Source organism: Miscanthus floridulus, chromosome 6 (assembly GCF_019320115.1).
Source record: "Miscanthus floridulus cultivar M001 chromosome 6, ASM1932011v1, whole genome shotgun sequence".
NCBI classification, from domain to species: Eukaryota; Viridiplantae; Streptophyta; class Magnoliopsida; order Poales; family Poaceae; genus Miscanthus; species Miscanthus floridulus.
This window is the reverse complement of record NC_089585.1, coordinates 138725772-138751237: the sequence shown is the minus strand read 5'-3', so window position 1 is coordinate 138751237 and position 25466 is coordinate 138725772. Positions and strand designations below refer to the sequence as shown.

At 44.5% G+C, this 25466-nt stretch overlaps 4 protein-coding genes across 6 annotated transcripts; 2 read left to right on the top strand and 2 right to left on the bottom strand.

Annotated features, from left to right (window-relative positions):
* The first annotated feature begins 224 nt into the window (after positions 1 to 224).
* Positions 225 to 11758, top strand: LOC136459857 (histone-lysine N-methyltransferase, H3 lysine-9 specific SUVH4-like). The gene is made up of 16 exons (XM_066459692.1): positions 225 to 315; positions 460 to 910; positions 992 to 1075; positions 1217 to 1297; positions 1396 to 1450; positions 1591 to 1700; positions 3430 to 3609; positions 7399 to 7497; positions 7686 to 7784; positions 8162 to 8211; positions 9196 to 9284; positions 10070 to 10232; positions 10316 to 10421; positions 10760 to 10939; positions 11100 to 11330; positions 11409 to 11758. Exons 2-16 carry the CDS (start codon positions 467 to 469, stop codon positions 11520 to 11522), a joined length of 2085 nt encoding a protein of 694 aa, XP_066315789.1. The 5' UTR covers positions 225 to 315; positions 460 to 466; the 3' UTR covers positions 11523 to 11758.
* Positions 11759 to 12456: 698 nt separating this feature from the next.
* Positions 12457 to 14058, top strand: LOC136459856 (trihelix transcription factor ASR3-like). Its single transcript, XM_066459691.1, has 3 exons — positions 12457 to 13012; positions 13120 to 13173; positions 13709 to 14058. The coding sequence occupies exons 1-3, from the start codon at positions 12457 to 12459 to the stop codon at positions 14056 to 14058; spliced, it is 960 nt and encodes a 319-aa protein (XP_066315788.1).
* Positions 14059 to 15581: 1523 nt separating this feature from the next.
* Positions 15582 to 19470, bottom strand: LOC136459855 (uncharacterized). Of its 2 annotated transcripts, none has more exons than XM_066459690.1 (3): positions 19147 to 19470; positions 16183 to 16264; positions 15582 to 15910 (listed from the first exon to the last, which is right to left on the bottom strand). In XM_066459690.1, exons 1-3 carry the CDS (start codon positions 19303 to 19305, stop codon positions 15723 to 15725), a joined length of 429 nt encoding a protein of 142 aa, XP_066315787.1. In that variant the 5' UTR covers positions 19306 to 19470; the 3' UTR covers positions 15582 to 15722. The 2 variants fall into 2 exon arrangements, with proteins under 2 accessions (XP_066315787.1, XP_066315786.1); XM_066459689.1 differs by having other exon boundaries at positions 15582 to 15913; positions 19147 to 19467.
* Positions 19471 to 20323: 853 nt separating this feature from the next.
* On the bottom strand, positions 20324 to 24873 carry LOC136459854 (uncharacterized). 2 transcript variants are annotated; one of them, XM_066459688.1, is made up of 3 exons: positions 24713 to 24873; positions 22220 to 24561; positions 20329 to 21359 (listed from the first exon to the last, which is right to left on the bottom strand). In XM_066459688.1, the coding sequence occupies exon 2, from the start codon at positions 24558 to 24560 to the stop codon at positions 22257 to 22259; it is 2304 nt and encodes a 767-aa protein (XP_066315785.1). In that variant the 5' UTR covers position 24561; positions 24713 to 24873; the 3' UTR covers positions 20329 to 21359; positions 22220 to 22256. The 2 variants fall into 2 exon arrangements, with proteins under 2 accessions (XP_066315784.1, XP_066315785.1); XM_066459687.1 differs by having other exon boundaries at positions 20324 to 24561.
* Between the last annotated feature and the right edge of the window lie 593 nt (positions 24874 to 25466).

Sequence of the window (25466 nt, the reverse complement as noted above, 5' to 3'; positions counted from 1 at the left end):
GCGGTCATGTCGGGTTCAAACACCGCATCCCCCAATCGAACGGTGCTGCGAGCGCCTTGCGATTCGAATCGCCAATCCTCAGCCGCCCAATGTGCGCCTCGCCCAAAATTCAAACTCGCCCGGGCAAACACGCCCAGCCCATCCCGCCGTGGCAGTGCCCATGAATACGCCCCAACACCCAGGGGCAGTATCGTCATTTGTCTCCCGCAGCCAGAAAGGGCCGAGGACGGGACGCGCAGCACCCAACCCCTGCCTATTTTGCTCTCCTCTCCCCTCCCTTCGTCTTCCGCCATTCCCGCTATCGCGGAGCGCAGGGTGAGCTCCTCGTCTCTCTGGCTGCTCTCGACGCGGCGGTCTGGGACCCGCCACGAAGGCGATTGCTGCGCTCGTTTGCAAGTGGGGTTTTCGGTTCCTCTGTTCTAACTTTGTTGGGGTTTTGTTGGGGCTGGTGTTGTGAAGCTGGTGGATGGCGAAGGTGGATTCGGTGGCGCCGGTCCCGAGCCCTACGTTCATGGACGCCACTCCCCTGAACCCACCGCCGCCGCTGGTGGTGGAGGAGCTCGTGCTGCGCCGCAGTGCTCGTTGCCTCAATAGGCCAACCCGGCCCAGCTACGCGGACCAGGAGCCGCCCAAAAAGCCTGGCGGCCGCGGCCGGGGCCGGGGCAAGCGGAAGAGGGATGAGGAGAAGCCGGAGCTGGCGGCGGAGCAGCAGGGTGCCAAGAGCCCGGTCAGGAAGTACTCCAAGGTTGAGGCGGGTGAGAGGAAGCCGATGCCCGTGATTGCGGCGGTGCCTGTCTCTTGCGCTGGCGTTGCTGCGGAAGATGATGCGACGGGGACCGGGAAGAGCGCCAAGCTGAGGGTGAAGGAGACATTGAGGGCGTTCAACAGCCAGTACCTCCACTTTGTGCAGGTACCTTCGTGTGTCTGAATGCTCAGGTATTATCCAGTTTGGTTCATGTTTTTCGCTGAATTTGTAAGCATGTTGGTACAGGAGGAGCAGAAGAGAGCTCAGGCTGCGCTACAGGAGATTGAGGCTAAGGGTGGCCTCAAACGTCAGACCAAAGGGGGTAAAAAGGTGCAAATCTTAGCGCTGAGTTTTGTATGTAATACCGTTTTCTCTCATGCCTTTGTTCGTTAACTGTGCTGTGGGTCTATGAGTCGCCACGGCGAAAACTGTTCGCTAAATTTGTATGCTCCTTTGCCCTTATATATGCAGAAGAGCAGTAAGCAAGACGCTGAAGCTGAGGAGAAAGAGAAACGCCCATCAAAGCGGCCTGATCTGAAGGCAATCACCAAGGTACCGTATTGATCTTTGCCATTCTTCTCCGTTACAAGCTGTACCCCTGTATGAGTTTGCTATGGTTGCTGGTCTTACTATTATTGTTGAAATTCCAGATGCAAGAAACGAATGCCGTGCTTTATCCAGAGAAGAGGATTGGGCATTTACCAGGTTAATCTTCTACTTCTCTCCAAGGAAAAAAAATGTATTCTGAAGTTTGAGGCGCATGAATTCAGTTATATATATTTTCTCCATATTTCCATTTTGCTATATGGATGTGCAAAGTGATGCTCTTATCCAATTCTTCTCAGGGATTGATGTTGGTGATCAATTTTATTCTCGTGCTGAAATGGTAGTGTTGGGCATCCACAGTCATTGGCTCAATGGAATTGACTACATGGGGATGAAATACCAAGGAAAGGTAACAGCAGCAGACATTTCTGTAGAAGTGTAGAGACGTTTTTCAAGAAAAAATAGAAATAGATTGGGGGGGGGGGGGGGGGGGGGGGATTGGATTGGAAAATTTGGAATACTTCATTCTGAACATGCCACAGCATCTCTTGTGTTCATTTGACAGGGGAATCACACCTTGATCCAACATGCTTTTACCGCTGTATGTAATTATTCAATATTAGCATTTCCCTTTCAGCATTCCCAAGTGTCTACTCCTTCTGATCAGATATATAAGTCCATCTAGGTGTGTCTTTAGTCAAACTTTTTTTACCTTTGACTATCAATATCTGAATTTTATATCGACCGACAAGATTTGTATTGCTAGATTCACTATGAATCAAGAACCGTTGTTGGACTGCTGACCGCCTTGCAAATTGGGGGCTTCCCACCCTGCAGTTTGTCCCTTGTGTGATCAGGCTGATGAAACGATACAGCATATCTTGATTGCTTGTGTGTTTGCATGGCAGGTTTGAACAGTTTTTTTTTCTGTGTTGGGGTTGCTTCCTTTTGCACCACAACCAGAGGACTCTCGTTTCAGTAGCTGGTGGAGGAAGAAAATCAAGGCTGTTCCTGAGATAAAGAAAGGGCTTTATTCGTTCATAATCTTAGTTGATTGGGAGAAGTAGCTGCTGGAGGAAGAAAATCAAGGCTGATCCTGAGATAAAGAAAGGGCTTTATTCGTTCATAATCTTAGGGGGTGTTTGGTTCTTTAGCCGCTCCTAAAATTTATGTCACATCGAATGTTTAGATACTAATAAAGAGCATTAAATATAGATTAATTACAAAACCAATTACGTAGATGGAGGCTAATTTTCGAGACGAAATTTTTAAGCCTAATTAATCTGTCATTAGCGCACGTTTACTGCAGCACCACGTTGTCAAATCATGGACTAATTAGGCTTAAAAGATTCGTCTCACAAATTAGTCGCAAGTTATGTAATTAGTTTCGTAATTAGTCTATATTTAATACTCCATGCATGTGTCCAAACATTCGATGTGACGGGAATTTTAGGAGTTACTGCAGGAACCAAACAGCCCCTTAGTTGATTGGGAGATTTGGAAACATACGGACCGCTGTGTCTTCGAGGGTGGTAGTCCTTGCTTTCAAAAGATTCTGCTTGTAGTTCATGAGGAGTGTAATCTATGGTCCTGGGTTGGTGCTAAGGCTTTACATAGATCCTATGTAGGTCGTTGCCATTGGCTGCTTAGGCTCCTGATGGTTTTTTTGTCGTGTTTTTTGTTTCCAGCGTGTGGCACTGTTAGCCTTGTACTAGGTGGCCTAGGGGAGTTGGCTCTGCCTCATTTGTTTTTTTTCCTACTTAGTTAAATGACACAAAGATCTCTTGCGTCGTTGAGAAAAACAAAGATGCATTATGAAAAATAGATCATGTTATATAGATCTGTTTATATTTTAATATCAACTGGCAAGATCTGCATTATTTAAGATAATATATTTTTATAGATATTGTGTGTACAACTGTCATAGTGGAGACTGTGTGAATGTCCTCATGGACTTATATTTGTGATCGGAAGAAGTAATTCTTTGTTGTAGCATCTTGTAGTTGTTTCTTTGTATTTTTCTAAATGTTGAGCAATTTATTGGCTATTCAATTTCTAGCTTCTAAAACAAACCAGAAATGACTCCTAAAGGGAGTGATCATGTACCGTAACTAATAATTTTGAATTTAATTATGCAGAAGGAGTATGAGAAGTTAACTTTCCCACTAGCCACCTGTATTGTAATGTCGGGGATATATGAAGATGATCTAGACAAAGCCGATGAAATTATTTATACGGGTCAAGGAGGAAACGATTTACTTGGTAACCATCGCCAAATTGGCTCTCAGCAGTTGAAACGTGGCAATTTAGCATTGAAGGTTGGTTTCAATGGTTCTTATTTGTTACTTAGTTATATCAATTGCATGTAATGTACTGCGTTCCACTTTTTTTGTGGTTATGCTTCTGTTCCAAGTTATAATTCATTTTGGCTTTGTCCTAAGTTAAACTTCCTCAACTTTGACTAAGTTTATACAAAGATACACAAACATCTAGAACATCAAATGATCAAGTTTGTTCAATCAACCTCTTCATGAAATAAGTTTTAATAGAGATTTTGTTTCAACTTGTAGATGTCTATATATTTTTCTAAAAGCTCGGTTTGAAGTTAAAGAAGTTTGATTTAGGACAACCAAAAGTGAACTAGAAGTTGGAACAAAGGGAATATTATAGTTCTTCTATAAAATGTGTTGTAATGTGACATACGAACTTGACTTGATTTGGCCCATGGTGGATCATGTGCACGTGTGTATGATAAGTTGGGTGTTTAGTCCCATCTTGCTTGCATAGGGTGAGAAACACCAACATAAAAGCTTAGCTGGTCCAAAATCCAATAGCACTAGCCCTATATTAACCATTTTACATGAAACACGGACAAAAGTGTAAGTGGGTTTGTTATGAGTGTGGCTTACCAGGTGTGCAGGGTAGGCCCAGTCTTCGTTGGACCCTATGGGTCTGATTGGTTGCATGTATTAGCCTGTATCTAGACTTGTGCAGTGCAGATTTTTTTATACAAAAATGAAATATTCTCATCCTTCATACCTTTACTAAAAACATGGCACCTCAACTAGAACATGGAGGTGATTACATGCACCAAATATTTTTTTTTGATGAAACAGGAGGGGTTTTACCCACCTACTGGAAATTTATTAAAAAATAAAAGTTACAAGTAAACACCAAGACTGTGCATACGCTTACGCTGGTTTAGGTTATGTTGCATAAGGCCTAATGTAGGCTAAGGCTGGTTTTCCAGTTGTTCAAGCCATGGCCCATGGCCCATGGCATGTCTGACACATTTAACATTTCAGTGCCTCAGTTAATTTATATACTCAACATCTTGGTTGAGCGCGGTGGTAGGTCCTTCGGTTGGGAGGCTGCCGACTAGGGTTCAAATCCTGGTTGCACGAAAAAAACGTCCTTCGATAGGTAACTGTCTACAGAGATATACGTGCCGCAGGCGTGTCCTGGGCAGCCAACTTTCGGGCCCTTTTTTTGACGGGTTGAGTTTTTTTCCCTCTTACCAGGTAAATGCCCGTGCGTTGCAACGGGAACACATAATACCACGATAACATATGTATGAGCGTGTGTTATACTATTATCTAAAATAGATACCGCAATCATAATGTTCCGATCAATATTACATAAGTTTTCACGAAAGATAGATAGTTAAAATATAACTCTAAATTTAAATGCAAAACTAAAACATCAACTTCAATTGTCGCATCACTGTTTCTTAATGTAAAGAGCGACATTCACAGAAAAATTAAGAAGTTACCTCCTGCCCTGTTTCTTAATGTAACCATTTGACCTCAAGCAGTACGCTATTGGGGATTTAGATGAGCATAATAAATGTTGACCACATGACCTGCATTTTCAATTCAGGAGAGATAACCAGGAGAAAAATTCGCATCAACACTATACAGAACAGTAAACCAGTTTAACTTGTAAGATGGCAAAGCAAAAACAGTCATTTTCAACTGAGGGCGCACGACATGGCCGCCCGACTCTGATGAAATCCTCCCACAGTCCACAGTCATTTACACCAGAGGGAGCACAGCATGGCCTTTTTTGTTTTTAATTAACTACAGTAGAATTCATGTATTGGATTTGGATCCGTAGGAAACTGAAAGATGCAAATATCAGGACGTTGCGTTGCTATCTCTATCCAGCTACCACATCCGCATTGCTATCTTCTCTATGTAGTTTTAGTATAGAATAAATTAAGGATGAAAGTATAGATGCTAACCTGCAAGGGTTTAGGGTTCAGGCGTGTATTCCTCCGCTGCGTTGCCTCCGTCGAGGCCGCCCGCTTGACGCCAACGTCGTCCGCTCCCGAAACCTGCGAGTGTTTAGGATTCAGGCGTGTCTACGCCACGGGTTTATCTCAGGGATGCACATGAAAACAACCAAACGTCGATTTTTTTTCATAGTTTAATCTGAAAAACACTCATGCATAGCAAGACATAATAGGTTATGTTATCACTCAATCTATCAAGTGTGCAATTTCATTCAGGAGATCAACAAGCATCTGTTTGAGGTCACCTGCTCGTGAACCCAGCTCAACCTTGACACATGAGTACATACATAAATAAAATCAAAATAAAGTTTTGCGAAGTGGCCGCTGAAATTGATTCCAGAATGTAGTTTTTATACCGATGCTTGTTTACTTAGACGAAGTTGCTCCAGCACATCAGCTGTCAATCGATTTGGTAGAACTTCTAGCAATTTAGCCACCTGAGATGCAACTGGAAAGCAATATTTGTCATCGAAGTTTTTAGTGCTTGAGTAATATATGATTCAACACGGCTGATGTCAGATGCTTTCACAAATTCCTAAAACAGTGACTCAACAGATGGCTAGTTGACATGATCTCAACCAAACAGTCGCGGATCTAAAAAATTTCATGTGCAATTTGCTAAAACATATTTAGCAATTCAGTAATCCATTTCAAAATTTGTCTCATAATTTAATATATACAAGTACTAAATAACATAATAGATTAATAGTTCAAAAAATATTACAATACTATTTGTATGGTTTTCTAAAGGACACAAAAAGTATCATACACCAAATTATCAAATGATTAAAAAAAAGAGGGGATGGAACGTAGGATCCTCACAAAGGAGGTATGGTGCGGCGGGAGATCATAGATGCCTTGAAGTCTCTGTCTTTGAATAATTCGAAGTCTTTGTCTGCAAATAATTCCAAATCGAGATTTCATAAAACTATGGTTCGGAGAAAAAAAAATGACCACTCTGTAATCATATTATGGATTAGAGTTCAGAAAGAATACGCTACTTACTCCTGATGTATATTTGCTTTACTGTCTCTCGTCAGATTAGTTTGATCATAGACCCTCCTGATCGGAACGGAACAACTCTGCTGCTGCAATTAGAAGGCACCAATTCTGCTGGAATCGATCATAGACCCTCTCACAAAACTACGGTTAGCACCATAACATGCAGAACAAATCAAACCTGCCTCTGACTCGATGTCTGCATCCGCTGCGCCGCCATCATCCCCAATTTTTTTTCCCCAAACTTGGAACCCTAAATCCCAAACTGAGGCATGAATTGGCGGATTAATACCTGCTCTAGCATCAGTGACGCTGCGCCGACGCTGCCAGGAGGCTCCCATCCCGCGCATGCGTCCGCACGCCATCGACATCCTCCTGTGCACGCCACCGCTGCGAGACCGAGGACCGGCCGGATGCAGTCTCCTCAGCGATCGAGGGCTTGGACGACTACGGCACCGGATGCGCCTCCTGCTGCTGCGGATGGCTGGCGGCCAGTGCCCTACGGTCCGGCGCCCTGGTGGCCTCCCGTCCCGGAGCAACGTCGTGGGAGAGTAGTCATCACGTCTCGCGTGTGCGGGGGAGAGGAGTCGCGGTGCGCCAGGGAGCCGCTGGGCTTCATTTTTTCGGTATCGCACCCGGGGATGCGTGGGAGCGAGAGGTTTTGGTGTCGCACCTGTGGACGGAATAGTTATGAATGTTTTAGTTGTAGAGATTGATCACAAATGTTATGCCTTACACTTTCGAATGAATCGATCTCTAGCTTATATATAAATTAAGCTCATTTTATTAACCTCATTTTATTTTACTGTTGCAGAATAGCAGGGACAATGGTAATCCTGTCCGAGTTATTCGAGGTCATTTGTCAAAGAATAGCTATACTGGAAAGATCTACACCTACGATGGGCTTTACAAGGTCTTTATGTTTTCTTTCTATTATGAATAATGTAGACCATATGTTCTCATCTTGTTATAGGAGCTTGGGCTTTTTATTCTACAATCCCATGGAGATACATACACACCGGAAATAGATTTGCTAGTATCTAGTTCTATTGCATTATCTGATCAATTCTATTTTTGTTATTTCATGTGGATAATCTGTAGGTTGTAGATGACTGGGTGCAGAATGGCGTGCAAGGCCATGTTGTTTTCAAATTTAAACTGAAGCGGCTTGAGGGTCAGCCATCATTGACGACTTCTGAGGTATACCTGAACAAAGACAATAGACTGAGTTGGTTGTGCTGATATTACCCACTGTCTTGTTATGGCTTGGATGGGTGGACTTCACTAATTTTATACCATATCGTGTCAACCAGTAGAGAAGAAATGTGGAAATAACTTGAGACTTCTCAGATTTGCTAATTCAATCACTAACACATTTGCTAGTTCTAGTGCAGATAGCCTTTTCCTTTTAGAAATATGTTTGTGTCACTTTTTTTGCAACAGAAATATGCTTTTGAGTTGTGATAATGTACTACTAATACAGCCACCTAGTTGTGCTTGACCAGTTGACCTTTTAAATGGAATTTGTATTCCCTTGAATAAATTTAACTTTGCAGTTTTGTATATCATGTGTCCAGGTGCGATTTACTCGTGCAGAAGCTCCCACAACTATTTCTGAGTTACCTGGGTAAATGATCCAAACACCTGAAGTTTCTTTTTTTTTTTGGCGTGCGGAACTGAAATTTCTATTTTACCATTCATGAATTCATTTTTTCGTATAAGTTATGTGTTCTAAAATAAAGCAGCTCATATTGATTATGTGTGTGCTTAAACACGGAGGATAGAATATTCGAAGACTTGTCGGTTGTATTGCCTTAGCCTGGAGTGCGAGTATGTATTCTCCCTTGGTTCCAAAATGCAAGTCGTTTTAGTTTTGTCCTAAGTCAGACTTCTCTAACTTTGACCAAGTTTATAGAAAAATGCATAATGTAAACACTAAATTAGTTTCATTAAATCCACTATGAATTACGTCGTGATAATTTATTTATTTGGTATTCTAGATCTTAATACTATTTTATATAAACTTGGTCAAAGTTATAGAGATTTAACTTAGGGCCTCTTTGGCAGGGCTCCGGTGGCTCCGGCTCCCGCACCTGTCGGCCGCCCACGGGCCGATAGGTGCCAGGGGGAGCCGGAGCCGCGGAGCCCGAAAAACGAGCTTCTCCGGCTCCGGCGGTGTCTGTGAGAGAGGAAAGGAGAAGAGAGAAAAACGGCTCCGATGAACAGTAGCCCCATGTCGGCCCGTAGGCGGCCGACAGGTGAACAGGGGCGGGAGTCGGAGCCCTGCCAAAGAGGGCCTTAGACCAAAACTAAACTGACCTGCATTTTGAAACAGTAGTAGTTTTTAGTTCAAGTATCTGTATAAACATGCCAATCTACTAGAGATAAGGAAGGATCTGTACCATATAGAAATCTTAATAACTAAATATATCTTTAAAGATTGTCATACTAGACGGTACTCTACTCTATCAACATGAATGGTTGTGGTAGTTTCACGACTGGTGCAATGCTAACATCCATCCATGTATTCTTTTATCACCTTAGTCTTAGTGATACAGAGGTTATGTTTCCTTGAATGAAACTAATCATATGTCACATTTTAATTTGATAGACTGGTTTGTGACGACATCTCTGGAGGGCAAGAAAATATTCCAATTCCTGCTACTAACTTGGTTGATGATCCGCCTGTTCCTCCATCTCGTATGTTCAAGTTTATCAATTGTCTATTTCATATTTTCTTTGTCGCAGGGCTGTTTGCATTGTTCCAATAAACTAGAACAAATGTGTAGTGTGACTTTTAAATTTTGAATCAGCTACATCCTAGAATACATCAAATAGCACTATAGCTGTTTATATCGCAAATCAGCTTTTTGGAACTTGTACTATCCAATGGCTCTTCCTCCTTCCACATTTCTTGCACTGATTTTTCTGCGAGTTTCAAATAAGTGACATTTTGAGTTGGGTGTCGACCCGATACAGGTAGATTGTATCAAAATGTAGTTTCATAACACTATACTTTTGCTATGTTTTATAAATTTATTGACAACAAAAGTCAGTAGTCAAAGTTGTATTTTGATGATCATGTCTATGTCCAAAACATAGCTTATTCTGTAACTGTTGGGAGTAGAATATAACAATACTTCCGTTTGCAGTTTGGTTTACAAACAACAGTTAGCCAAGGTGCCCAACAAGAATATTTGGAAGTTTTCAGTAAAAAATAAGAATATTTGGAAGTTGTACCAACAAACAAGATAATACAATGAAGTGCTCTGTGAAACTTTTTAAACATAATAGTAACTAAGCTGCCCAAATTCAGTGACAAATGTTTCTTGTTTTATGAGAATTTCTCGTGTTGCTTCTAGCAGATCTGCTTTCTTGTCATCCTGTTCTACTGTTGTTTGTAGTTTCTATTCCTGTTCCTGTTTCAATTTATACACTAATCATCAGTGGCTGATTGCTTAGTGTCACCTTTGGCAACATTTTAGGTTTCACATACTTGAAGTCTCTACAAATTCCAAAGGACATCAAGATCCCGTCTAGTATTATTGGCTGTGATTGTGAAGGAGATTGTGCTAGCAACAAAAATTGTTCATGTGCTCAGCGCAATGGTTCTGATCTGCCTTATGTATCATATAAGAACATTGGCAGGTAAGTGCAACGTTTAAATGCTTCAGCACTTGGATGCATTTTGCAACTATTGTTTTTCCATATTTTTACCTCTAATTCTATAGGTTGGTGGAACCCAAAGCAGTTGTATTTGAATGTGGGGCTAACTGCAGCTGTAACCATGATTGCGTAAACAGAACATCTCAACAGGGTTTGCAGTATCGCTTAGAGGTTGGTATTTCTCTTTCAAAGAGAGATCTATTTTAGACTTTTTCCCTATCAAAAACATAGGAGAGCTGTGTTTTGTTTCATTAAGAGAACAGAATAAAGTACAAAGGAGGGGTCAACCCCCTCCCCTCCTGAACACATATGCTCCAAGTGGACACTGAATGCTGTTTCCATTAGCTACTGTTTGCAGGACTACTGAAACATATGGGTTGCACCAGTGAAAACACATTCTTTCTTGTGCTTCCACAATACGCCCCTTTCACAATTCTTCTGTTGGGAGTGACAACTCTTACTAGCATTTGTATCTAGCTATATTTTGCTTAACAGGCTGAATTTTGCAGGTATTTAAGACAGCTTCAAAAGGTTGGGGAGTCAGGACTTGGGACACTATCCTCCCTGGGGCTCCTATCTGTGAGTACACGGGGGTGTTGAGGAGGACCGAAGATTTGGATGGTTCACAGAACAACTATTGTTTTGACATTGACTGTCTTCAAACCATGAAGGGTTTGGATGGAAGGGAGGTAAAGTTTTCTCATTTACTGTAACATGAAATATTGCCAAATTCTACTCCTATATATCACTAGTCCTTGCTGTAATAGATATTTTAGGTGTGCTGAAATTTCATCAGATGCCTTTAGAGCATTTGTTCTTGACACTCATACTATGTACACTGTCCTGCAGAAAAGAGCTGGATCTGAAATGCACCTGCCTAATCTTCATCCTGAGAATGATTCAGACGCACCACCTGCACCTGAGTACTGCATAGACGCTAGTTCTATTGGCAATTTTGCTAGATTTATAAATCACAGTTGCCAACCGAACCTTTTCGTCCAGTGCGTCTTGAGCTCACACAATGATGTTAAACTGGCAAAAGTGACGCTTTTTGCTGCTGACACTATACTTCCTCTTCAGGTGAGAAGTGTTTGAGTTCACTTAACAAAACTGTAGACTCTACCAAAAGAAAACTTCTGACTACCATGTGCTTTTCAGGAGCTATCCTATGACTACGGTTATCGCTTGGACAGTGTTGTTGGGCCTGATGGAAAAATTGTGAAGCTGCCTTGCCACTGTGGTGCTCCAGATTGCCGGAAGCGCCTCTACTAGACCTGCAGTGTGTTTCTATTTGGATTTTGGAGGAAACAACTTATATTGTAGGAAAGCAGTCATGGTATCTATGTAGTTGACATGCTCTGATATATAGCAAAAGAGGAGTAACTTAATCTCCATTAGAGCATTCTTATTTTGTGGGAATTAGAGGACATGCTGGTCATGGTAGCATATTTTGCAGACAACCAATTATTAACTTATATTTCTGGACATCTGGTCCTGGAACACTTAACCTCTAGATAAATATATATATGTTTCCTCAGTGGCTTGGATCTGTGTATTTTCTATCATGTGCCATCGTGTGTGTGTTTTAATCAATGGATACATGGACTACCTAGATGCCTTTTTTCAAATTGTGATGGCAACTGAGTTGTCAAATAGCGACAAATATAATGTTATCGATTTATGTAGCATTTTCTCCTGTTGAAATAGGTACTACAACTGACTCTATCGCATCTTGGATGTCTTATGGTCTCTAATGACTTAAATTATGAATTTTCGATGTCTCAGTACTGTCAATAGCTGGAAAGGCTTCGGGTGTTGGTGTTGCTGCTGGTGTATGTCAAATTGTTAATATGTCATGCTTTCATTCATATGATTTGATCATGACACTAATTTAGTAATTTGCATATCTCCCAGGATGTTAGCTGTGAGATTTCATTTGATCTCTGGTTTTAATCCTTCCTAATTGTTACTCGTTGCTAATTGGCAGCAATTAAAAACTTCTTGCTAATTGTCTGATCTGATGGATATGTAATACCACTAAGCCAGACTGCATTTGCTGTACCACATTCAATTCTTGTAAAATTATGCTCACTGCTGAAAACCGCAAGCTTTGATGTCGATTCAAAGGCTAAGAAAAAGCAGCCGATAAATCGCAGCCGGGTCTGGCGTCTTGGCGAGAGGCCTCATAGTCATAGCGCGGCGCACGATGTCTCCCAACGAGAGCTCACCGCCGGTGGAGGCCGCTGCAGCTGCAGCTGCAGCCGCCGCCGCCGCGTCCACGCCACGGTCGCGGCTGCCGCGGTGGACGCGGCACGAGACGCTGGTCCTGATCCAGGCGAGGCGCGCCATGGAGCGGCGCGGGCTGCAGCTGCCGGCGGTGCGGCCGCGGCCCAAGTGGGCGGCGGTGTCGGCCTACTGCCGGCGCCACGGCGTGGAGCGCGGGCCCATGCAGTGCCGGAAGCGGTGGGGCAACCTGTCCTGGGACCTCAAGAAGATCGTCGCGTGGGAGGGGAAGGCCATCGCCGGCGCCGGCGCTGCCGGCGATGCCCAGCACGAGTCGTTCTGGGACATGCGCGGGGACCAGCGGCGCGCCAGGCAGCTGCCCTCGTCCTTCGACCGCGAGGTGTATGACGCGCTCGTCTGCGGCGCGTCCGTCGGCGACGGCGAGGACGCAGCCGCGGCCGTGGTGCCGCCGGACTTCGGCGACGGGGAGCTGGAAGGGGTGTACCGGCAGCCACCCATCATGGTCATGCCCATATCAGGTCAGCACTCGTACTGGCAATGGCATGTATGCGCACGTGAATCTGTGATTGCCGTGCGCCGTGCCATGGCATCAGTTGATCACATATTTGGTTTGGTTTGCATGCAGTGAGGAAGTACGAGCCCCCTCCTGCCTCTTCTGAACACGAATGCTCTGGTCCAGGTGCGCCGGAATTGTTTCATCAATGTTACATACATGCATTATGCCATTATCACGTGATATTTTATGAAAAAGAAAGCAAATTTCTGCAAACTACAACTTTTATAAGACCCGGCTACCGTGGGTCAACATATCATCCAAATAGATGTGGACTCTTTTCATATGTGGATGACAAGTGGGCGCCACAACCATTGTTTTAGCTCCAATGAAATGGTCGGTATGAATTCTAGTTTCAAAATGTACAAAATCATTATATTTTTGAGATTCATTAAAAAAAATGATGGTATTCAGGCAATCCAATGAATTGAGTGATATGTTTTTTTCCTACACTAGGACGTCTGGATGACAAGTAGGCTTCACAACTTTTTTTTACTGAAATTTGTAGTCATTTGTTACTGTGGTTGGAAAATTTTGGAGGTTTGTGAAATGATCAACATAGGTTGTAGTTTTATGACATCACAAATAGTTGCAGTTCTGTGAAATTAATCGTAGTTCCAATGAACTGCACGATAAGTTGTTTCGCGTGTGGCCACGGCAGTGACAGAGAGTGACCAGAAGAAGGCGGGTGCGGCGGCGTCGGACAAGAACTCGACGTCGTCGCAGCACGACGGCGGTGGCGTAGGCGGCGGCGGCGGCTTCAAGGACAGCGACGCGACGTTCGTGGCGGATCAGGCAGAGGGCACCGCGACGGCCACGCCGGTGGCGACGGCGACGGCCAGCATTGGGAAGCAGGTGATCGAGGCCCTGGAGAGGGGCAACCGGGCGCTGGCGCAGCAGCTGGAGGAGCACAGGCGCAGCTGGGACGCCGACAGGGAGCAACGGGCAGCTCTCCTCCGCGCCATGGACAGGGTCGCCGACGCCGTCTGCAGGATCGCCGATAAGCTCTGAGGGTCCGGGTCGCCGACGCGAGCTGCATGGGATGCTTCGGTTGCCTTCGCCGTGGACTCAATGAAGAATGACAAAGTACAAGACATGCATGCATAGATGCATTCAGAATTTCAGATAGCAGTGCACATGAAGCAAGGACGATATATATATACAATGAAGTATACCATTGGCATATATACATCAGATTATTTTTTGTTCCCTTATTATCTAAAAAAAATACATCAGATTATTTTGCAGCTGTGAAATTGGGAACTGGAAACTCTTAGAATCCTACTGAAATAATGTGATCTCTACCCACCTGCCCTGTCTCCTCTGCTCTGAATCTATCTATCTCCTACTCTGAAACATGGATTTTTTTTTTTTTGAGTGGAACTCTGAAACATGGATGAACATGCTGCTATCTTGTCTTGCTCAAAAGTCTGAAACGTTGTGCCGTGGGCCGTGGGCTGTGGCGTGGCTCCAGTCCAGGGCTTGGAGCTGCTCTGGATGGCTGGATCACTCTCGCTTTTGCTAGTGCGTGCGTTGAGCTTTTCATATTTTATCGGATGTCTCCGAAGAGACTGCGTTGAGCTTTTCTGTCTTTCTGAAAAGGCATTGGTTCCTCACTCCCTCTCCCTGCTATGATTAGCGATCGGTTCTTGGTCCGTGCTTTTACCGACTGAATCTGAATCTACCCCTGCTCTGTTCATCCGTAATTCACTCGCTATTTTACTCCTTTTTGAGTTTGAGGGGTCATGTACATGTACTACAACTCAAATGTACAACAACCCCTTCCCTGTGGGATCATGCCACTCAGTACTGACTGTGACTGTGCCGGTGTTCATGGTACTGACTGTGGTCTGAGGCTGTGATGCCGAGTTCACAGTGAGGCCAGGCCAGGTGTGAGCAGTGAGCACTGCACAGCGCTCTCACTCAGCCGAGCCTTTCCTTATCAGTTCAGGGTTGAGACACTGCTGCCTGAATATTCCTGCCTCTGCTCTGCTCGCTCATCAGACAAGTGGCTACAGCTTCACAAGCAGCTCACGTGAGGGTGGAATATTCAGGCGACGCCGCGACGACACAGGAGCCGACCAGTCAGCAGTCAGTTAACTCTTGCTCTGTTCTTCTCGCCTTGTCTGTCGCTGCAGCCGCGACACCGGTGCATGCCATGGGAACTCTCGATCCGAGTCGTCACTCCGGAGCCCGGTGGCGGTGCGGTGCTCCGGCGTGTCCCCAGCACGGATCCGGTTATTCCGCCGTGCTGGGGGGCCTACGGCTAGTGCGCAGTTCAGTTCAGCAGACCGCGACGCGAGGTGGTCTTGTTCGGCCAGTGCATGCAGTGGGTGAGACGATAGCGATCGATACAGGCATACAGCGTGGAAGCAAAATGTCTGCTCCGCTGAATGGATGCGTGAAGGAAGAAGACACGGGGATCGTGGAGCACGGGCACGTGTGTGGCATATACATATATACATATGGCTGCTTGCTACATTATTCAGAATGAAAAGAAAGCAATGAATGAAATGGAAATAAAGGGACCGGAAGAAGAAATATAGATTACTAACAGACTATTTATTACAGCTATATATGCAGCTACTAGTAGTTACATATAAATATAGCATGCACATACAGCGGTATGATACTCTATGCATGCGGTAGGAGTACGTATATACTAGCTATTGTGGTCATGAGCCGTAGCATCCCAAAAACCAGGACAGCGTCCTGGCAAGGCCGCCGGGCGAAGACGAGGCGTCGTCCCAACCTGCAGCACCCAGCAGTGCCTTCCTGTGCTTCTTCTTCTTCTTGGTGTGCACCACCTTCCCACGCACTGTCACCTCCTTCTTCCCGAAGTCCACCATGTAGTCCAGCAGCCCTGCTAATGGACACAAGCCAAGCACGTACATGAGCTGATGGATGAGCAGGCAGCAGTACGTACGTACAATGGCCGGCCAGTGGCCCAAGATGGATGCGTAAGAAGGAAGAACGATGCATTGGTTAGCACTGCTAGTAAAGGTAAACGCATTACGGACATCACATGATGCGTCCTAAACTCCTAATGACAGGTAATTAGTGGTGATGGGTCCATATGTATTTATGTGCATTAACCGACATGAGTACATGACATCTTTGAATGTTGATGCTCACCGTTCATCTTGGAGACGACGTTGGCGACCCGCTGCCGGCAGTGCGAACACCCCATGTTGGCGCTCATCACCACCACCTGCACCTGCGCGCATTATTCCAGCAATTTCTCTTTATCAGTTTCATGTCCACATCAAGTCATCAACACTGGCATCCACTCTCCATTGACTTATTGGCATCCATCACCACCATATATAACTCATCATGCATCATTAGCATTTGCATTGCTTCTACGTAATGAGTAAGGGTGCATATGATAGGGATCCTTCGTGTTATTTCTTTCTCCAAAAAAAACTTAAATCCCTGGCAAAAACGGCACCCAAGGTATAAGGTATTAAGGCATGGATCATGAGTATGGACCAGCTCGCTAGCCAACCACCGATCCGTTCAGGCGTTCAGTGATAGCACGCGCGTATGGATCGATCAGATCGATGCTTGTTTACAACGCCGGCTGGCCAATGCAAGTTGGGTTAGATAGATAGGCTCTGTTGACATTAATCATGAACGGTTAAGTGGTCACAGACTTATATCCTAATTAAAAGCTAGTTAATTAGTAACTAGCTACCTATGCTTCCATCACACCAAACCATTAATCCACCTACCACTAATCAGGACGTACGTCTATAGTTCATTGTATATTTATAAACTATTTGCGAGGAATATACGTACCACAGGGGAAGAGAACTATGATATAGCCATATAGGGTACATATATGTTCCTCTCTCAAATACCAAAAGTCACATGGCTGCCACTCTTGAACCCTAATGCAGATTGTACTGCTCCTATAGTCCTGTCAGACAGCCAGCAGTGGTATTATATCTCCTTGTCTCTGCCTCCACGGCACATCATAACAATCGGCTTGTTCGCTGGTTGGTTTCTGGACTGATAAACCCGGCTGGTGCTGGTTTGTTGTGAGAGAAAAACACTGTTGGCTGGCTGATAAGCCCTGGCTGAAACCAACAAGCGAACAGGCTAACATATAGTATATGCTAATCTATTGGCTATGCAAGCCACTTGCGTTATAGTATGAATACTTGCAGTGTGGCCTGGGCTGGGTCGTCTGGAGTAGTCGCATGCCCGTTGTGATCTTCTCTTGGTCTAGTGATTAGGCCAAGACTTTTTCAGATACCATGCAGGGCAAATGCATGTGGTCATCATCCCATGTTGTCGGGATAAAAATTACTGCGAGGATATATATAAGTAGCAGGGCCATGACGCATGTCAGTAATGCATGTACGCAACAACGTCTCTCTAAAGAATCTTCAGAAGAAGAAGCAGGATGTGGAAAGCGTCAGTGTCGCTGACGCTCTGTTGTTCATTCTACAGTGTAATCTACTACTACAAATCCATCCATCCTGATACTCTGATAGCGATCGAACGAATCATTGTAGTATCTGTTATCGAAATTCCCTTCGTCCAAACGTAAGAAACTTGTGCAGATGCTGGAGATTAAATATATATAATGTTCCGTCAGAGCTATAACTGATGGCCAAATGCTGGACTGAATCAAATGGGAGCACGCATGTGTGTATACTTGCATGCATGGTCAAAATCAAATGGGATAAGAGAATGGATTAACGAGTGAAGGGGATGGTTTACTAAATTTATTAATTCCACATGCATGCGCGTGTACATATCAGGTCAAAGCAAGCGTACTTGTACGTGTTGCGTAGCACATGCCATGTATTTGACGGCATAAACACGCAGGAATACGGACAGACAGATAGCCTACCCCGGAGAAAATGACTCTGAAGCAACCTAGCTCCACGAATAGGATGCGAACATTCCTGCACTGTCACCTAAATTCATTTCTTATTTCTTTTTTGTTTTGAAAAAAGGGACAGAAACTTGTCGGTCAAAGCAAAGGCTAATACTCCTACTACTAGTATGTAGTAATCTTCAACGGTAGGAATAAGATGGTAGTGGTTGGTGAGAGTTAAACGAGGAGCATTCATCAGGCATGGCGGCTACAGTTGTTGCCTGCTCATGCCTGGCACGTGATGTATGCTCATGCCTTAGCCTTGTCTACTGCTTATGGTCAGAAGTCAAAAACACTGCGAGAGAGGAGACACCGAAATCGGTGACGGCTTCACCTTTGTCGTGGCCAGATAAGCAGCTCGAGCTCCCAGCAACGGCCAACAGCCGACAGCTCAGCTGTGGCCGAGACGGTACCGGTGCAAGAAACAAGCGGCAGCAATAGCATAGCATAGACCGGCGCAAGAAACAGGCTACAGTTGCTGCATGCGTGCCCGGTGTCAGCTACCAGATTCAGTCATGCTAACAAGTTACTACATGCTACTCTCTCCATTGATTTCCAAGTGAACAAGAACAGTAGTGTGTAGATTTTTACAAATTTCTGATTTCCAGGCTGATCAGATGACTTGCTTTTCCATTTCCATGCAGAGCAAGGTTAAGAGATAGAAAGAGAGACAGACAGACAGTCCCTGCAGTGGAGTTGTTTGGCAGATTGGCACTAACAGTAACAGGGGCAGGGCCTTTCACCTTTACGCTAAAAGCCGGACTGGAGGGCAAAAGCGATCGCAAACGGGGGGTCCCTTTTGAGAATCCAAGGAGATAAACTAGAGCTCTTCTCCCTCGATATACAGTGGGACCACGGACACTGAACGTGTGGAGATGGAGATGGAGACTGTCTGTCAAAATGCAGTGAAGGATGGAGTGACTTTACTGTTACTACCATACCACCACGGAAGCCTGAACTGACGGGCTCCAGCTCCATTGAGAAAGATGGACAGGGCTAACGGTTTCTGGAATGGCAAAGGCTAGCATCCTCAACGAAGCAGTAAGAACAGAGTGCTTCGGCAGAAAGATGATGGCTCTAGTTTCAGCTAACAGAGTAATAATCGCAGCTTGGTTTCAAGAACCCAACGACAGGTCATTGCAGATTTCTCATTTCTAGGTACTGATCAGCTAGCTAAGACTGATGAGACAGAGAGGGAGAGAGCGTACCGATGGGAGAGAGAGGTCCTCTGCAAACCTCAGAGCTTGCAGCTTGCTTGGTGTGCTGCTGACGGTTGCGTCCGACGAAGCGCCGAAGCTCCTCTTGGAGGAGGAGGACTCACTCCCTCTCTCGTCTTCATCCCCTCCGTGCTCCAGCTCCATGTCCATGGCGGCGCTGCGTGGGCTCTTCTTGAGGCTTGAGCTCCCACTTTCCTGTCCAACGACAGCACCCAAGGCCTCTCCTTTTTATACTAGCTATTCTAGAAAGAGAGAGAAAGGATGTCATGTCACAACTCACAACAGTTACTTGCCGAGACCACCCACTGAGAAGGGCGGATTATTTTAATCACTTGTGAATGAAGTTGGTGTAGGATGAATGGAAGGTGAACTCCAGCAATCATGCTTATTTGCTGATGTATCTCCTTTCCAAAGACCCACTCAGTCCATCCCAATGTGTCAAGGTCATTCACTTTCATAGTTTCATTGGATGACTAGGATTATATGTATAGTGCTTGTTTAGTTCTAAAAAGTGCTACAGTAGCCATCACATCGAATCTTGCGATATGTGCATGAAGCATTAAATGTAGAAAAAAAAACTAATTGCACAATTTGGTTGGAAATTGCGATACGAACGTTTTGAGCCTAATTAATCTATGATTGAACACTAATTGTTAAATAAAAACGAAAGTGCTACAATAACCAAATTCCCAAAATTCGCGAACTAAACACACCCATATATGATGTCACTTGTCTTGGAGGCTAGTGCCAATTTCCAACTGAAGGTGGCCCCACCTTGTATTGGATTCCTCCCTCCTCTTTGTTTTCACTGTGACCATTGTTACAGTAACAGATTAGGAAATCACCACATCAGAGAGGTTACTTGCAGTGCAAAAAGTAAAAAAAAAAGGCCTACAAAGTCTAAGATGGTGAAATGTAACATTGGAACAACAAAATAGGTTTCAGTTAGAAATTTAGGATCTTTTACCCTTTCTGCAAGAAAATGCTCCTGCAGCTCTGCATATTTCACCAGCATATACACCTTATATAGCGTGATGGTTTTATAATGTACTAGGTAGAGTTGATATTGAAAATAAAGGAACAGAGCAACAGCAGTTGCAGTGATATAAAAAGGAGAATCGAAGTGCTCTTTAGGTACACCTAAATAGTATGTAGTTTCTGCTACATATTTTCTCTTGAATCTTTAGGTACCTTTACTTCTGTTAGCATATACTATAGTGCCTCATCCTTCAAACTTACAACATAAAGGCCAGGATAAGAGACACCATGCTACTGTTCTTTAAATGGTAGGCAAAGAGGAACCATCAACCTCCCAAACCCAAGAAGGCCAGAATTAAAGCAAAAAACCTAAGATCATAGCTGGCATGCATTCCGTGTTCACCAATACGATGGAGTTAGAACCGAGAAGAGGGGATTCAGACATATAAAAACCACTGAAATTCCATATTCATCGCTCAATGCAACTCAGCAGAAACTTTATTCAAGAAACGTGAAAGGAAACTGAAAATCAAATGGCCTTGAATCTCCAAAGACAAGGATGACAAAAACTGAACCACGACGATGTCAAACATCAGACAGACATACACCCTGATTGGATAAGCAGCTATCATTTTCTTGATGTACTTGCACCCATTTTTAAGGGCACACCGACACACTACCTAAAAACTTTGAAAACTGTTAGCACCTAGTAGATTGTTAAAAACATACACAGCAAATCACCATAAATAGCTGAAGGCCCAGAGTACCCAAATGAAAATTCAGACAATGCTGCAAATTCCATGTAAAAAAAGGGGGGGCATGCCTCTGCCCACCTAGCACCTACTACCCTTCATAGGCACGCTACTGACCAAGATTGCATTTTCAGGTTCCAACGTCAGCAAGGACAATAACTTCCACTTCGAGCATTACTAGCAACGTGTAATTTACAGAGTAATATGCGACTCTCAGCATAATTTAGGTGTGATGTTGACATCTGGATGGTATTCGAAATAATCTCCAGTGTTGCATGTGAATACCACAGAATGCTTCAAGTCTCTTGCTCAAACATGAATTTATCTGTGTCTCATTCTCAAGTTTCTTATATCCACTTGGGAGGCAGGAAACTTCGTATTTGAATGCCAAAACACTTAAAAACAGTTGCACTTGAGCACAAGAAAAACACATAGACTGCTCGCTCAACAAGCAATCAGCTGGTGAGGTCTTGTCTGAAAAAAATGGGAAAAATAGTAAGTTAAATCAGCAGAAGCATTTAAAGTTATAGGAAACTAGTTGCGTACTACATTTGACAATAGTATACAAGTGCAGACCAAAAAAGTCAGATTGAAAAAGGGTACATTAATACCAAGGTATCGTCTAATTTTATTCTAAGCAGCCTACATCATATGAAAGGACCACAAAATACGCTACTTATTCCTGCCTAACATTTCCTTTGAATGGGGCAATTACAAGGCTGGAACCAAGGAAAAAGATATCCAGCACGCAATAATTGAACGAAATTCAGTAAATTTATCACAATTCAATTTTTGTACTGGAACTGTAAATGTCACAAGGAACACTGAAACACATCATTGGTTGACGATTATGTGTTTCCTTTCTTCAACAGTACTGCAGTGTCGGCAGATCCAATAAAGAGATATTTTCCTTTACATTAATGTTCCGTTACACAAAATATTAATCAGGAATGAAGTTGGTGATTGCATACAGTGCTCATCATGAAGCAACTAAATGAACAGAAAAGGCTGACACAACAGATAATCCCAACCGGGGATCCTGTAGCAGCACCAATTGGCAGTTGATGCCAGCGGTAAAACAATGCTAACCTTAATTTAAGTTACATTACTTTCTCGTTTTGTATTGTGGCTCATTATTTCATGGTAAAAGAATTCATTTCCAAATTTTAACACCTGACAGACCTGATCTGCAATTGGTAAAACATGGAAATTTTGAAGAGTTGGTCAAACAGTTATCTTCACAAATGAGACAGTAAGGACAAGATAATTACTGGAGACAAGTAGAACAATTTAAAATGGAGCAATAGAGAAGGGTGGAGTCATTAGTTCATTACAATTGGACTATTGGTTACTTCTGCTACTATACATGTGTTAATGTATGATCCTTGTAGGAAGGGCACTTGGTTCCAGATGCCATGACCCTTTTGGTATATCATGATCTTTGATATCAACAATCACAAAAGCAGGAACACGATGGGAAAAGCTGAGCATTTCAGACCTTGGAATCCACCTTGTCAAATGGAAATCTTCCATTACTACCCTATGAAAAATGGTAAAGCAACTTTTTACCCGAGCCAAGCTGCACACATTTACTCCATTTTCATCAGAGTAGTCTGAGAGGATCTCAACCATGCGAGGTTCACATTTGTCAATGTCAGTGCTATTCAAGGTGATCTTCCAATTTTTTAGCATTGCCCATATTTCCCCTTTTTGGGGGAAAATTCGGTAAAAAGACCTTTTTGCACTCCAGTCACACTCTACAGGGTGTGAGAATTCCCAGATATCCTTGTAAGTAGTTTCAGTACCAGCGCGAAATACCCCAGAACCAACTGGTAGACCATCTTCAACCCACTGTATCTCTTCATTAAGCATAGGGTGAGGTTCCAACTTCAAAACAAAAACTGAAGTATATGAAACCACATGGATAATCCTGGCATAAGACCTAGGCATCCTGTCCTGAGAATCAAACACAGCCCATATTTGACCCTCTAGAAAATCCTTGGGGGACCACTTGGTATTGTAGCTCATCATGGCTTGCATTGGGGAACCTGCTTCCATTTTGCTTGTTGATGAAGGATTTGAGAATTTTGCAACAGTAGTTTCAGGGAAGCCATTTGTGTCATCATGCAAACCTGAAAGCTCAGAAAAATGAGAAACACACGCTGATGTATTTTCTTGGTGAATATTTTCTGGTACCGCGGAATGTTCCAGCTCGAACATAGTTCCGGCCTCAGGAGTAAATCTGAAAGAAGGGATCCTGTGAGAGAACATGATCAGATTGTCCCTGTGTATGTGTAACAAGTGCTCTGTTCCACTCTTGAATTGCCTCTGGAAAACACTTCCATTCCCATCTACCTTTACCAAACGTGCAACAGTGCATCCTGATTCACTAGAATAACTGGTAAGAATTTCAACAATAGAGAAGGCACTATTCTTCCACATTTTAGGATCAGTGTACCACCCAATATCCCAATTACTATAAATGGCCCATACCTCACCTTCGTGGGGATGCACTTCAAGATGTTGATTCAGGTTGTCGCTGAAAATTTGGTGACAGAACATAGTTGAACATGTTAATGAGATACAGTGTTCTTCTGCAATGAAAGTTCCACAAATCAATGGCAAGCCTGCATGGGACCATTTCTTCTCTTCAGGAGTTTGCGGACAGGGCTTGAACCATGAGACATATAACTGCATCTTATCCGTCAGTACTTTAACAATCAGTGCATATCTACGAGGAAACCTCTCCCAGTCATATGCTGCCCAAACCTGGCCAGCAGCAAAATTCTCGATCGCTCTATCTTCCTCAAAGTTATGGTATTCATACTGCTTACTACTGCAGAGCTCATCTTCTTTAACGCCAGATGGATCATCAAAGCAGGCATCCAAATCTTCTTCCATGGCAGGTGATGGATCATCAAAGCAGGCATTCCAATCTTCCTGTGAGGGCGACATGCAATAAACATCCTTTTCACAGACACTCTTTTGCCTCTTGTCAACATGAGTGCCGTCAGGTGACTGCAACTCGCTGTCATCACCAAGAAAGCAAGGATCCATCCTCTTAGTCCCGGAAGAACTTGCCACATTTGAAAGAAGGGGATCCCTTCCATCAAAGCATGGCCTGTCCGTGGCGCGGTTGATATGTGAGGCTGCATTGCTAGTACCATCTGCCGCCCTAATCTCCTTTGTGTGGAGACTGTTCACCCTGTCAGTACGGACGAGTGTACCACCGTGCGCTGGCGCATCAACAACACCAGACCGGACGAACCGACTGAAAACGTTGCTTGAATCGAACCCCTCTCGCTTCTCGGGATCAGATAGCACCATGTACGCCTCGTCCACGAGCTTGAGGGCCAATTCGGCGCCGGGCAGAGCCCCCATGGCCGGCTCCACCTGGGCCACGATGCTCTTGTACCGCGCCTCGATCCTGGCCGCGTCATCCCCGGGAAGCACCTGGAGGACCCTGTACCAGTCCACACACCCACGGCCGCCGGCCGCGCTGCCGGCGGCGCAGCAGAGGACCTCGAGCACCGGGAGCATTTCCAGGGCGCCCTCCAGCCTGGGGTTCGTCTGCAGCGTCCGCAGCAGCAGCGCCCTCGCGCCCGCGTAGTCCTGGGCCCGCATCCTCGCCGTGATCGCGTCCCGCTGCGCCTCCTCCGCCTCCCCGTCCTCCATCCTGCGACGGAACCACCGTCAGAGCCAAGCATTGCGCCGCGGATTCCAACTGGAATTTAACCGAACTCATCGCGCCAGAGCCTAGCCTACGCGTTCGATCAGACGGGAATGGGCCTTCAATGGGGAATGGGGAACGGGGATTGGGTCCTTACCGAACCGATCGATTCTGCTCCACGAGGCCGCAGCGCCGAGGGGTGGGTGCGGATGGAATTAGGCGAGGAAGCCCTAAACCCTAGCACAGCAGCCAGCCATGGATTATCTCGCCGGATGAACCGACCGGATCGATTTGGGTGTTGCTAGTACTCGTAATTTGTTTGCTATCCTGCCAGTGTAGAAGAAACCGAGGCTTTCCAGTTCTACGATACTGAGCTATGCAAATAAAACTGGGCCTCGAAGGAGTCGTAACGAACAGCATGGGCACGGCCCATATTGTTTACTCTGTCCTCTTTGTGGCCTGGCCCGCTACTAATATGGGTCGACATGCGATCTCACTTAACGACGGCCCATCTGGGAAGAGGTCCTCACATGGGCTGACCGTCTCGCCGTCGCCTCCGCGGCACGTGGGGGGGTGCAGCGAGGTCCCCACACGTCAGTGAGAATCACGTCGCGGCGACCGAAAAGAGGGGCCGAACACAAGCGGCGGGAAAAGGAAAAAGGAGCCTCAAAGTACGTCCCCACACGTCAGTGACGTCCCATGCTTTTTACTGCAAACCTCTGTCGAAAACAAACACAGTTCTCGCTTTCCGGAGAACATTTCAGTTTTGATCAAATACATAAAAATCATTAACATTTATATATCTAAGAAATATTAATAAATATTTACTCCACTTCCGAATTCGAAGACTTTCTGATATTTCTAGATACATTATTTTACTATATAAATAGACATAGTGTATATTTAAATAT

Bases quoted from the DNA above. Each gene is read 5' to 3' on its own strand.
- LOC136459856 (XM_066459691.1), top strand. From the start codon at position 12,457: ATGTCTCCCAACGAGAGCTCACCGCCGGTGGAGGCCGCTGCAGCTGCA. The intron at 13,013-13,119 runs GTCAGCACTCGT...GTTTGCATGCAG, and splicing joins CATGGTCATGCCCATATCAG to TGAGGAAGTACGAGCCCCCT. The intron at 13,174-13,708 runs GTGCGCCGGAAT...TGGCCACGGCAG, and splicing joins ACACGAATGCTCTGGTCCAG to TGACAGAGAGTGACCAGAAG.
- LOC136459854 (XM_066459687.1), bottom strand. From the start codon at position 24,560: ATGGAGGACGGGGAGGCGGAGGAGGCGCAGCGGGACGCGATCACGGCG.
- LOC136459855 (XM_066459689.1), bottom strand. From the start codon at position 19,305: ATGGACATGGAGCTGGAGCACGGAGGGGATGAAGACGAGAGAGGGAGT. The intron at 16,265-19,146 runs GTACGCTCTCTC...TAATGCGCGCAG, and splicing joins AGGACCTCTCTCTCCCATCG to GTGCAGGTGGTGGTGATGAG. The intron at 15,914-16,182 runs GTGAGCATCAAC...TGTGTCCATTAG, and splicing joins CGTCGTCTCCAAGATGAACG to CAGGGCTGCTGGACTACATG.
- LOC136459857 (XM_066459692.1), top strand. From the start codon at position 467: ATGGCGAAGGTGGATTCGGTGGCGCCGGTCCCGAGCCCTACGTTCATG. The intron at 1,451-1,590 runs GTTAATCTTCTA...AATTCTTCTCAG, and splicing joins GAGGATTGGGCATTTACCAG to GGATTGATGTTGGTGATCAA. The intron at 3,610-7,398 runs GTTGGTTTCAAT...TTACTGTTGCAG, and splicing joins GTGGCAATTTAGCATTGAAG to AATAGCAGGGACAATGGTAA.